The sequence below is a fragment of the Centroberyx affinis genome, unplaced genomic scaffold (genome assembly GCF_046629955.1).
Source record: "Centroberyx affinis isolate AG114_WGS23_722 - 3 ecotype Tasmania unplaced genomic scaffold, CSIRO-AGI_Caff_v1 ptg006388l_1, whole genome shotgun sequence".
Taxonomy (NCBI): Eukaryota; Metazoa; Chordata; class Actinopteri; order Beryciformes; family Berycidae; genus Centroberyx; species Centroberyx affinis.
The window spans coordinates 111,645-125,129 of NW_027283244.1; the positions used below are offsets into that span (position 1 = coordinate 111,645).

General features: G+C 47.8%; 1 protein-coding gene across 1 annotated transcript in view; it reads left to right on the forward strand.

Annotated features, from left to right (window-relative positions):
* The window catches only part of jag2b (jagged canonical Notch ligand 2b), a 46,488-nt gene that overhangs the window by 14,780 nt on the left and 18,223 nt on the right, over nucleotides 1-13,485 (forward strand). Inside the window, 3 exon segments of the mRNA XM_071512610.1 lie at nucleotides 5,677-5,731; nucleotides 9,454-9,711; nucleotides 10,982-11,042. Of these exon segments, the coding sequence (XP_071368711.1) occupies nucleotides 5,677-5,731; nucleotides 9,454-9,711; nucleotides 10,982-11,042 (374 nt within the window).

Below are 13,485 nucleotides of genomic sequence, written 5' to 3' on the forward strand. Positions count from 1 at the left end.
CTCCACCCACCCCCTCGTCGTCTGGCGTGGGAACCCATACCTGTGGCTCTCCCCAGACTCCCTCCCCCACCACGTCCTCCACCGTCCTCTGCCTTCACAAGTCTTTTTTTTTTTTTTTTAACCCAATGAATCTCCTGACCTAAAGTCTACCTGCGCTCCCACGGTGGCCAATGAAGGGATTCGGGTCTAGTTTTGGACGCCGCTTTGCATCACGTCAAACACGCAGATTCACGTATAAACATATGACATATAAACATCTATTTTTTTTTTTCAACATGCCCCCCCCCCCCCCCTTCTTGGCTTCGAAAAACTAGGATTTCTCTGAGTAAATCCTCTAATCCATTAGGGGAAGGGCCGGGTAGGGTTTGGGAGATTTGACTGTGACAGGGGACATACCCCAAGGATTCTTCATGGTCTTGCTTTGGAGTATTTCATTTGGTCTTGTGTGTGTGTGGGTGATCTATCTGTGTTTTGGGGTGGGTGGGTTATTGCAATTTTTTTTTTTTTTGTAGCAGTGTAGCACAGTCGGACGCAAGATTAGGACTTGGTGTGAAAACCACTGGCGACATTGTCCGACTTCGCCCACGCAACTGTCCCGACTTGGCTTAACAAGCACACACGCTGACACTAATTGTCCCCGTGCTGACGGGGTCTCTCCAACGGACAGGGGTTTTGGTTGGGACGGGGGGGGGGGGGGTGAATTGCGGTGTTGGGACAAGGGTCTTTGTTCAGTAGCCTCTTCCCCTTCCCTCCCCCCACTCCTCCCCTTTATCCCCCCCCCCCTTCCCGACCCATCCATCTATCTCGCTCCAGCCATTTGGGCAGCTGTCACTTAATCCAGCTAATCACAGACTGGGATGGTCTGTGGGAAACCAGACTGGTCCACGGCTTCGCTCAGCCCCAGCACACATTTCACACCCAGGGACTGTTTACCCAAACGCATACAGGACGTCGGCGTGCAGGCATGTCTGGGTTTTCGGGCAAATGGAAATCCCAATAGGCCCAGGTCACAATATGGCCACTTTTTTTCCCCCTCTTTTAGCACTTGATTCGCTCACATAACGTGCGTGCAGACATCACCTCGCATCCCATCCCCAGATGCGCAACATTTAAAGATCCGCCTATGACTAACACACACACACACATTCCCCACTAACATCGGTTCTTCTCTCACGCATGGACTCACACCCACCCACATGCTCAGACTGGGGACAAGCCGGCCCACCCTTTTGTGGGGGGGGGGGGGGATGGGTGGAAAGGTCAGAAGCCGCGCTGCATGTCGTGGGATGATCCACGTTCATGTCAAATAATCCATCTTTGGCGAGGCTGCATCTGTTGTGCGTCTGAGCAACCGGCAGCGGCGGGAGCGCAATCTTCACCCCGCAGCCTGCCTTCCCTTCCCTTCCCTTCCCTTCCCTTCCCCAAACCCAAACTCCACCCCATCCTCTTCCTCTCCTTTACCTCCTCTACCCTAACCGGCCCGTTCCTCTTCCCATCCTTCCCTTCTCGTCTCGAGCTCCCGACCGTCTCTCTCTCTCCCCCCGGCGTCTTCGTCTTCTCATCGTTTTCAGCCGTACCCCTTATCCCGTACCCCGAGCCCTACAGCTCACCCTATCCCGTCATCCTCCATCCCCTTCTCTCCTCTCACCCGTGGTCTTCCACAACAACACCCCCCCCCCCCCTCCCCTTCCTCCCACCACCACCCACAGCCAGACAAGCCTACTTAATCCCGCAGCCCAGCAGCGACCAGCCTACCAGCTTGTTGGTCCCCCCCAGATCAACAACGCACACTGACACACTCACACTCACACTCACACACACACAAACACACATTTAACAACCCCCCTCCCCTCCCTTGTGATTTCTCCCCTCACCTCTACTACAAGTCCCCCCTTCTGCCTTCCTTCCACCTGCCCCGGGGCAATGTCCTATCAATGACATTACAGTAGAGGTCACAGGCAGTCACGCCGCGGCTACTACAACTGCCACTGACATGATGGTGACGTAATGAGTGCTATTTAGGTCAGCTGGTTGCCTAGCAGTGTGCCCTGCAGCACACCAGCTAGATTACCCCTGCTCTGCTGGTTAGCCTGGTTAGCTTCTGTGTGTGTGTGTGTGTGTGCGTGCGTGCAGTCAAACTGGTGTCACCTGTGAAGTTTTGTTACATCATTGCAAACACTTAAAAACAGATAGGGGGGGCCTGAACATGCACTGAATCCCATAGTTCATTTTTTTTGAAATAATATTTTGATTTTTAGTACCATCAGTGAGGCTGCCAATATTGAGATTCAGACTGGTGAGTCGCATTGTACCGCTGGTTCAAGAAGAGATTTTCCCCCATGCAAACCACCGGTCCAACTTCATATTCAACTTCATATCATCAAAGCTGGATTAAAATGAAGCATTGTTTTCAGACACGTGTAGCTAAAGATAGGCAGATATCTGAGTGACTGTAGTGCTTTTGGCAGTCAAACACAAATTGGACACTGGCCAATTGAGGAAACCATCAAACCATGCTGATTTGCCTCTGATAAACCTCCTGTCCTTCATTGCTTTCCTCCCTCTCCCTGTTTTTTTCCCCTGTCCTTTCCTTTTTACATATGTGTATTTTCTCCTACACAAGGATTAGACATTAGTGGGCAACTGTGGTCAGCACAGGGCACGATGTATTCTCCGGTGAATTGTAAAAGCATAACATGGCGTGAAACAAGATAATCCCCTTACGCTTCTGATTTACCTCACTGCCAATATTAGCTGTGGGAGAGATGAGCTCTGTCTGGCTTTGTCCTTGGTTGTCAAAGTGACCTTCTTGATGGACATCGTGCCATACCTGCTGAGTCTGTTTTTTTTTCCAAAGTCCACTCCACTCTCTGAGAATTTTAGTTTATTTTTGAGAGGAAAGCTGAGAGGGATTTTGAGTAGAGGAGACATGGAAAGAGAAGACTCAATAAAGTACCTTCTGGCGGCCATATTGGAGGTCCTCAGCTCTTGGGTGGCAAGAGCTGATTGCATTTTTAAACTTTACGACCCAGCCGTCTTAACAGTATTGAAAAGACATGGTTAATTCCAGTACTGTTTTTGACTGGGAATCCTCCCATAACTTGTCATACATTGGATTGGTTTTGTGTTTTTAGGAAATGTCAGCTTGTTTGTTAGCTAGACCAGTGGTTTTCAGTTGTGGTCCTTGGGAGTGCCTGTTGGGTTTTCTATCCTACCAGGTAGTTAATTGCATTCACCTTGCATCACAGGTGTAAATGAGTCCTTTATTAGGTGGCTAGAATGAAAACCAACAGGACTCTGCATCCTGAGGACTGTGACTGAGAACCATAAAATGGCCAAACATAACATCTAGTCAGCTGAGAATCACTGTCATTGTTACTAATGCATCTGATTTTCCCAGGAGCTAACATTACTTGGCTAGTAGCTAGTAGTGGTCGTAGTCGTAGGTTCAACTGAAGCTTCCTATAATGAAAAATCCAGAGGAGCGGCCCTTTAGGTTTAGGTGGTCCTGTTGTGTCCTTGCCTCCCTGTATCTCAGTCCTCCAGCCTCTGTTGGCCTCTCACACAGCTTTACTTACCATATCTTGCTCTCTCCATCTCTGAAACATTGGGTTTCATCGGCAGCGTAACTCAAGCACACCTCCAGGCAAGAGAGCCAAGTAGCATACGAGAGTCAGTAGTAGCGGTGGAATCGATTTTGCATCCTCTGTCTCTGTGTGTGTGTATGTGTGTGTCTGCTGATGTTTGAAGCAGGGTTGCGTGATTATGGCTGAAATGATGATCTCAATTATTCTGCCTGATGTTATGAACACAATTATGATAATTGGTCTCAGTGAATTTAGGAACAAAATGGGGTTGGCTCACTGTAAAGTGTTGCTGTAGATGTGTGTGTGTGTGTGTGTGTGTATAGCTGGGAGTAATCAAGGACAGGACGGTGCAGAAACCTTGCCCTGAACGCACTCATACTGGATTTAGTGATGATTATTGACATTATTGAATAGATTGCTTCTACTTTGTGGTGTGGCAACAGTTCAAAGGCAAAGCTTGTGGAGTATCTGTGCTTTTTGATGCCATTTGGTTTGTAATGTAAAGGTTTCCAAATGATACATTTTTGGCTTTGAAAATGACTTTTTGTGTTTTGAAATGTGTTCACACTCAGGATGGCTTTGCCTCTGTAGTGGTGTCCATTCTTATTTGACATTTGGACTAACAAAATGCCAGCTTGAGTTTTGGCTATTCTCTACTTGAAGCGCTAGGCGAGTCATTTCTCCTGCCAGCTCTGCTCGACTCGCATGAAATGACAGATGTGAGCAGAGATGAACACACTGTAAGGGCGCTTTCACACCTATAGTCCGTTTGCTTTGGTCCGAATCAGTGGATGAGTTGCTACTTTGTTGCATTTTTTCATTAGGTCCGGTTAGTGTTCACACGCTCCTGTGTTAAGCGAACCAACATAAACAAATGACACGCAGTCCTACATGCAGTTCATCTATTGGACAGAGCATTTCCGAGAGAAAATCACTTCCTGTCAATCACATTGTCACGGACAACAATGGGGCAACAGCAGCGTATTGCGATTGCGATAGTAGCTTTGATTATTATGATTTGGTGTTGCAACCAAATAAGAACAGTGGAGTATGAGCACATCTCGAGATGTGTGAACAATGTAGGATTGCTTCACACAATTCAGAGGAGACGTACAAGAGGGTACCGAAGGAGAAGGCGGGCCCTAATGGATGCCTACGATATGTTCTCTGTGTACTTATTACACAGAAGACGAGTGAGGTAGGCTATTTATTTAACGTTACATGAATTAGGGGCTGTTCACACATACCGTTTTTGCTGCCTGGAGCGCTTTTTGTGAGGAGAAATGATAATGTCACCTGACATTAGCTGAGCAGCTGCTAGCTCAGTAATCAGCTGGTTAGCACTTCCAGCAGACAATGTTGTGGAACAAGCAAAGGCTTGCCAGATATTTCCAATACATATCCGGTATAATCCATACTGCCTTTATGATCGCTGTTACAGTAACGTAAATTCACTGATTACAACGTCCTATTTCTCCACCGGCACTTTCACTTTCTCCATATTTGTTGTTGCTATGGGAAACGGCCAGCGTCAACGGATGTCAACATCCGTTTTCAACCCACAATGCTCTGTATTTTGGTTTGCTTCCTATATTAGGTCCTATATTAATTCCGATTTACGTTCTCACCTAAAGTGAACCGAACCGTGGTTCACTTGGAAACGGACCGAGTCCCGACTTTTCAGGAGGACCATGGTTCGCTTGTTTGGTCCGCACCAGAGTTCCAACGCGTGTTCTCACCTCTCCAAACGAACCAGACTTACGGAGTAAACGCCATGGTTCGATTAAAACGGACCGAACAGGGTATTAGGATTACGTTACAATTAATTGTGCAGCCTTAGTTGTACAAGTCATGCATCCTAATGCTTAATAATATCCTCCTTACCATGCGTTGCCATTGGACAGCAGTATGGTGATGTGGTTGCCTGTGGTCTGACTGCAAAGTTCTCATTTAGCCGTACCTGGAGAGAAACTGACAAACTCCACAGGCTTGCATTGGCAACATGAAGGAAAATGGTCTTGTATTCCAGTCAAAATGTACACATAACTCTCTTTTTGACTTGTTTCTCTTTCTTTTTATCTCTCTCCAGCGTTCGTACACACTGATCGTCGAGGCCTGGGACTGGGACAACACCACGCACAACCGTGAGTACAAGCCCACACACCCACCATTGCTGTGGCTTCCATCAGCCCTGTTGAGGGAGACGGGGGGTGGGTAAGGTTAGCAGTTTCACAGCTTGTTCTTATTCATGGCAAGTATATAGACTCAAGTTTTTTCCTGTGTTCCCCCCTCTTGTCCCTCTTTGAGTCAACGGATGTGTCTTGTGCCTTGTTACACGTATATACGTACGCTAAACATGGAAGAAAAGAGGGTATGATGTGCAGCAAAGGTTGTGAGATGGATTTGAATTCATAATGTGTAAACCTGGCGAGCCACCCAAGACGCCTCGCAGGATCAGAGGCTGGGTTCTGAGGCAGCGTCGGCCCCCGGGCGTCAACGCTGGCCAGCTGTATCCTGTTTTCCCTCGGCCGTGTCCGCTGGGTGGACTCCTGCACAAACCCCGCTTTTCCCGTCTTAGCAATAGCCCAGTCTGGGAGGAAGAGGGGCCCATTGAGCAATGTGGGATTATAGTGTCTCTGAGTGTGCGTGGAGCTTTGATCTGTGCAGACAGTGGCACTTTTGATGGCTCTCTTCTCCCGTTCCCGTGCAGGCGAGCGTATGCGTGCAATGCGTTTTATCCACCCAAGTCATCTAATGCAAACTCGCACCTTATTTACATTAGGTCATCACATCCTGTTTTGTCCATAACATCAAAAGCACTTCCACTTGTGAATGAAGACAATGGACAATAAATAGATTTGACATCACAGCGCTTTGATTAGACTATTGCATCCCCTGTCTGCCCTCCTGTTTCTGCATTTAGCCCCTCCAGTAAATGTGTTTTATAATAGTCATGTCTGATGACGTTTCTGAAGGAATTGGATGGAAGGCCTCCACAGGAAAACTCCTACTCCATTGCCTGCCAGCTACTAACTCTTTTCTTATACTGCCAAACTGCTATAAAGAAGTGAAATAGATGCTTTTGGTGTCTAAGGAAACAAGGATGGATTCATTTATTTTATAGAGAAGAGATCAAGGCAAAATGTTCCCCTTTTTACTTTTCGCCAAACGGACAGGGAAACTGGGGAAAACTGAACTTTGAAGCTCAGGCAGGTTAGATGCATTTCTGGGTTGCACGCTATTAGCGTTCAAAGGCACAACAACCATCAACTGACTCGAACCTTGATGTCATGGGTTCAAGGCACACAACCTTCTGGAACAAAGGCTCCTTTCAGCCTCCTGGGGAAGATCACAAGGGAGTCTGCTTGTAGTCGTGAACCTCCGTAAAGTCACAGTTAGAGTAGTAGCCGCTGCCTGGCTGGGGGTAAAGAGACTGCAGGGATGCGAGGGGGTTCCACTTTGTCACGCATTGCTTGTCCCCGTCACGTATTTATTTTTTTGCCATTTCATTCCTGCTTCATGTATTTTTACCCAAGATGGTTATTTTCAATTATTTTCACAGTAAATGTAGAATTTTAAGGCTGAGTTTTACCCTTGATATGTTTCCCCTCCCTTGGATGCCATTGATTCCCCTTTACTGGGATTTTGGGCCAGGCTATGTTTCATATGTATATCATTCCAGAAACATTTTATCAACATAATAAAGTAAAAGTAGGTGTACATTATGTGCAATGGTCCATCATAAAGGACTAAGTGAAGTTAAGGTCAGTCAGGGTGTGAGCATCCATCACCACTGATACACTATCAGTTACATGTTTTATTGAGAAAAAATTAACTTCACCCCACACAAAAATAATCATCAATTGCCTTTGCTGGGAAAAGACAACAGTTTTTAGGTTAACACCACTGCTATTGTCAGCAGAGCCATGTGCTCTGTGGCTGCTACACACATACTGTACGTGACTTTAATGGTTTCAACTCAAAGTTACTTAATGATTAGCCCTAAACTGTGGGGATGAAGGTGGAGATGATCATCGGGTTGTTCATTGCCATGCAGGTAGCCATTCAAGTGTAGTAACTATAGGTGTGTATGTGTGTTAGGGACAAGCAATCTGTATTACCTCCATGCGTGAGTTTATTATTTGAATGAAACAGTCCATTTACAAATCTTGTTTGAATCTGTCTTTGCTCTTATCCCCTTCCTATCCTGTTATGTTGGTCTCTGAGCTTCTCCATTTTACATGGTTGAACTTGATTACTCATGAATAACAATAATTGAGGTGATCTGTCTTGTACAAAAACAAAAATGACTTTACTGTACGCATCAGACATCGGAGCAAAGCTTCGGCCTGAGTCAGCAGCAGCCGACATGTCTTGGCCTACGTCAGAGCCTGCTTAGCGTATCGGTCTGCGTTAAGAGATTCCTCTCCTCCGGCGTCACGTCCTCCAGTGGGGTTCTCGTCCCCCCCCCCCCCCCCCCCCCCCCCACCCGTGTCCTCAGGAAAGCCGGCCGGCTGTTTGCCTTGTGTTTATCGAGCAGGAAGCGGGGTGGACTGGACGGCCGGGCTTCGTGTTTAGACACCGCGGCAGCAGGGCCCGGCTTGGGCCCGCAGCCCATTGTTCTCTATCTGGAAACTGCCGGGGGTTATTTCTGTTATTGTTGCTTAATTCTGTCTGACATTGTGTCAGTCCTCAGCAGAGGAAGGTGTGTGTGTGTGTGTGTGTGTGCGCCCGCCCGCTCGCTCACTTCGAAATGTCTGTGAGTGCGGTGCGTCGCGGCCCCCAAAGCCACGGAGAAAAGGAAATCACGGGCCCCCCCCACCCCCTATTTCCACAGAGATTGTTCGCCGGCTTCGATCCCACTGTGATAAAGATTGCTTTCTTTTGTGGGGGCCGGCGTGGCAGCGGGCCCCGCGGAGGAAAACAGAACGTTTTAATGTGCGTCGGCGCGCCAGAGGCCGACACGGTAGCCACCTCGCCACAGACACTAAATGGCACCGCGCAATACAGAGAGCCCAGAGGCACTCGCGTTTTTGCGCTATCGCCAGAAAATGGGGGGCCCATTTGCACACAATGAATTCCAATCGCGTACTTAAGATTCAGTGGGTTGTTTTCCTCCACACACCACGATACCGGGGCCCACTGAGGGAGAACGCCCTGCTGTTATCTCCATAAAGGACACTCATAGTAAAAATCCCATATATCACGCTAGAGACGGAGGGAGATTCCACATGCCTCTTTCCGATGTCAACATTTCAAATAAAATGATTTATTTTTGTGCCAATACCAAATACTTTGTGTACCTTTGCCTTTTTAGTGGTAGTATTTTTGGGCTCATTGCCAAGCTGCTCCCAATGCAAAGGATGAGTTTTGAATTTGGTCTCCCCTGTAGTTCAAAATGTCTCTCTCAAAGTCTCTTAGATGTCAGTACACTTCAAATCCAAGGAAGCCGGAGGCAAATGACGGCTTCCTTTTTTCTTTTTTTTTAAAAAGAGAACGACCAGGCTGACCTTTTGACCGGCGTGTTTGATGGTACCTTCAAAGTGAAAGGCTTCTTGGGGACCTTGAAACGTTTCCCGTGCTGACGCCGCAGTGTGTCGGTTTTTTTGTTGCGCCGGGAGAAAGAGTTACAAGGGAGAGAGTGCTGTTGAAACTTTATGGTACCTTCAGCCCCCGGGTCCCCCCCCCCCCCCCCCCCCCTCAATCGGCATTCATGGTGGTCTTTTCATTCTTCAGTGTCGCCTGTGTGTGTGTGTGGGAGTTGTCAGTGGAGAATTCGTAGACGGGACAGGGGGGTTCAAATGTTTTACGTGATCTGCTTGGTTCTGCGGTCTGATTTATCCCTCATCCCTCTTTTTGTTTCCAGATGAGGAGGAGCTGCTGATCGAACGCAGCGTCCACGCCAGCATGATCAACCCCGGCGACCACTGGCAGACCATCCAGCACGACGGCCCGGTGGCCCGCCTCGTCTACCGCATCCGGGTGCGCTGCAACGAGAACTACTACGGCAGCAAGTGCAACAAGCTGTGCGTCCCGCGCGACGACTACTTCGGCCACTACCGCTGCGAGCAGTCGGGCAACCGGGTCTGCCTGGAGGGCTGGATGGGCGAAGACTGCAGGACGGGTGAGTCGCCCAGCCTTACCTTTTGGTGGCTACGGTGATTGGCTTTGATTTGAAACGGTAGCGTCCCGGCGTCGCTTTCGTCTTGACGTGTCGTGGGAGTGCTGAGATATCTAGATGGGTATCTCAAGTCAAATTTCCCCAAAGTGCCTACATGCTGTAGATATAAGCCATATGGTCCTGTATGGTGCTAGTTAGGGCTGAACGATTTTGAAAAAATATCTAATTGCGATTATTTTGACTGATATTGCAATTGCGATATGATTTGCGATATTAGAGGGAATGATAATTTTTACATCATTATTCTCATTTTCATTGAAAAACGTATTAAAATGATTATGGTGTGATTTTTGCGGGGATCTGTACCAAACAAAGATGTTTTCTTAAGTCTGTAGAATATGATGTGTAGGCCAGGACATCTCTGCAGCACCACAATATTTCATTTAAAATGCTATTTTGACACACATTTCGCCTTTAACAAATATTGTGCCTCCTGCGATTTGAAAAATGCAGTAGGCCATATTGCGATTTCGATAAAATTTTGATTAATTGTTCAGCCCTAGTGCTAGTAAAAGCAATGAATGAACATGCATTCATTCTAATTGTATCCATTGATTTCACTCACAGCAGCCCTCTGTGGCCATTTTGCATCCCACCAAAAAGTATTTAAATGTATTTGGGGATGCAAAATGGTGTAAGTAAAGGCAACCTTTCTGCGAGCTAAATCCATAGTCCCACTCAATATCATAAAAAAGCATGGTGGAAATGCAAAGTGTGCTCTTGGGTTAGCCAGTTAGTTCATGCTTGTGGGCGGGGTGGGAGAGAGTGGGGGGGCCTCCATAAATCACCCAGCTGACCTCAGGAGACTAAGGGTGAAAAGAGGAGGGGAGTGGAGAGGGGGCATGGTTGTTTTTAAGAGGGGGGCGGGCAGGGGGGGGGGGTCGTGTTGTACATGCAGGCAATAAAGTCGTCCCCCCCCCCCCTTCCCCAACCCCGGTCAGGGTGCCACGAATTCTCCCGTCTCGTTGCCACTTGTCGGGGACGATGGCAAACAAACGAGCTTCTCCTCCTCCTACTCTCGCTCTCCCGTTTCGTTGCCTCCCTTCTTTTCTCCCTGGCCCCTTTTTCAAAAAGAACAAGATGCGTCTGTATGGGCAGAGATCTAATGGTACATGTCTCCCAAGGGAATGTCATTATCACTTTCAAATGGTTTCTCTTGTCTCTCTCTCTCTCTTTCTCCCCTATCTTTTTTTTTTTTTTTTTTTTTTCTCAGCAATCTGCAAGCAAGGCTGCAACCTGTTACATGGCGGCTGCTCTGTCCCAGGGCAATGCAAGTAAGACCAGCCAGGATCTATCTTGTTTGTCTTCATTTCATATTCAGAGATGTGATTGTTCAGCTCATTTCCAGTAGGAGAGTGGGGAGTTTTCCTGTTGCTTTTGTGGTCCTGACCACAGTCAAGTCATGTTGTGTGGAAAGATGCTCTTTAATAATTGAAAATGCAGCTGTTGTAGTGTTAGGATTATCTCAAATTTGAAGACCAAGAGGCAAGGAGGTGAACGGAGAGCCCGAGAGTGTGCGAGACAAATGGACGGTGGATGTCAGATGCCAGCGGAGGCACCTTCCCTTGTGTTTTTTTTCTGTCAGCCTTCCGCTCGCCTCACGGACATCTCCACCACGGTTCACGGTATTTTTAGCCGCCAAAATCCTCCACAGAATACCAAGCATCTCGTCAGCTCCCCCCGCGGCTCGGGACGGAAGAAAGGCAGTCGTCGGTGTGTGTGTGTGTGTGTGTGTGTGTGTGAATTCGACCACTGGAAAACGTGCCGGGAATTGTCATATCCCCTTCCCCCCCCCCCTGTCCGCATTGCAGTCCTCCTCGAAGGGGCAGGAGAGGAAATGAATATCCTAGCATGTTATGTACGTTTCCCAAAAGCGGAAACGACCGAATTGATAAAAGTGACGTAGTTCGGCGCTTCCAGGATGCGGGACATCCCGTCATCACCTGCCCTCCCACTCGCCCAGATGGACAGAGCCGCTCGTCTCATCGTCAGGAAACGGGGATTGGCTCGGAGCCGAGGGAACGAAAGAAGGGGATGAGCGGTTTTAGGAAACTGACACGTATACGTATTGTTTTGGCCGGGTTGGATCAGCAGGCCGCAGCCGTACGACAATTAGCAGGGAGACAACAGGAGGAAGCGCCTCATTTTTTTTTACTAAACCGGAACCGGAAATGACATGAATGCAAGAGCGACAAAGGAGAATTTAGCATCTTCCAGTACCCAGGCCTTAGGTCGCTGAATAACCCCAGACAGCTGGTTTACCATGGGCAAATGTGAAGAATGGTGTATGAGGGTAAAGTCTTCTTTAACTCATTGCATTTGCCTGACATCACCTGGACAGATAGTCTTCCCAGCAAATGACCAGATACATTTTGACAATGCTTTCAGGGAAAGTGGCTTCAATTAGTGAACAATCCAGATGGTAACAAATTATGGACATATTCCCTATTAAAAAGCATTTTGGTAACGCATGCATTTAGATGTGGAGTCGCACCATCGGCAATAGAAACAGGCAGATATACAAATATCCAGGCATGTAATAACGGCTCTATTGAATCAGAAACCTATGTACATATAAACTGTACTATACACATATTGGATCAGAGCTTTTATCTCAATTATCCAATCATAAATTTTAATGAGTATAATGCTATACACAAATTATGTGTGATTTGAGCTGGTAATTACTGCATTAACAAATGCACTAAAGCCTGCCACCTTATCGTAAATGGAAGACGTTGATTTAGTGTCTGATAAAATAATGTATACTATGACATGTATGCTTGTAATACCTCTGTTAAAATTGTTTTTATGCTTGTGATGTTTATCTATGGAATGCTTTCAACTTGTCTCACATCTCTAAGTGGTCCTCACCCATTTCAGTGACATAGTGTCGTGTTGGTATTGAGTTGGTAGGTTGTTTTATTACCCGGCCTTCGTTCTGCCCACACTTAACGCACTTTACCTCACGCTGCCTGTGTCGAGGAGTGACACATTAAACAAACAGATCTATCTACATCAGTGTTACATTGGGACACCGAGGGCTTTTCATCAAGATCCAATAGGCTTGTTCCGACGCATTGTCAAGCGCTTGCCATGTCCATAAATCACTCGGGTGGGAGATGTAAGAACGCTCAGCACCACGCCAAAGGTTTCGCAACCTTTGGCAAGACCCAGTGCTGAGACGAGTGCTGCAGATGTTGGAATTCAACCCAGCGCCGTGCCTACACCCGTTTTTGAGAGGCGATTACTCCATGCCTACACCCCTTAAGAGGTCGATTGAGGAATTCACCCACAGACTGCCTCTTTGTATCTCTTCAAGCTTTGGGGAATTGTTTTTTTTTTTCCCCCCCAAAGCCAGCAATTAAAGCAGTTGTCCTGCTAATGTCCCCTAAGCATTACCGCTAGCGTTGCTGTCAAGCCCTCTCGAGCTAATCGTATACGGTGGAGCAAGCATGCCAAGTATGCCCTGATGCCCCCCACCACCCTGAGAATGGCAGCGATTTTTTGAAGCCCCCCACCCCCCCCCACCCGTCTCCGAGAGAGGCAGCGGTGCCGTCTGCAGGAGAGCGCGGGCTCAAAATAGCAACCAATTGACAAGACAGCTGGCCCCCGACGACACCGCAGCCTTGGAATAGCGGAGCGCTGTCATGAAGCCGCACACGCACACTGTATACACACAACGGCGGTCCCCCACGCCACCCTCGTAGCCCCCTC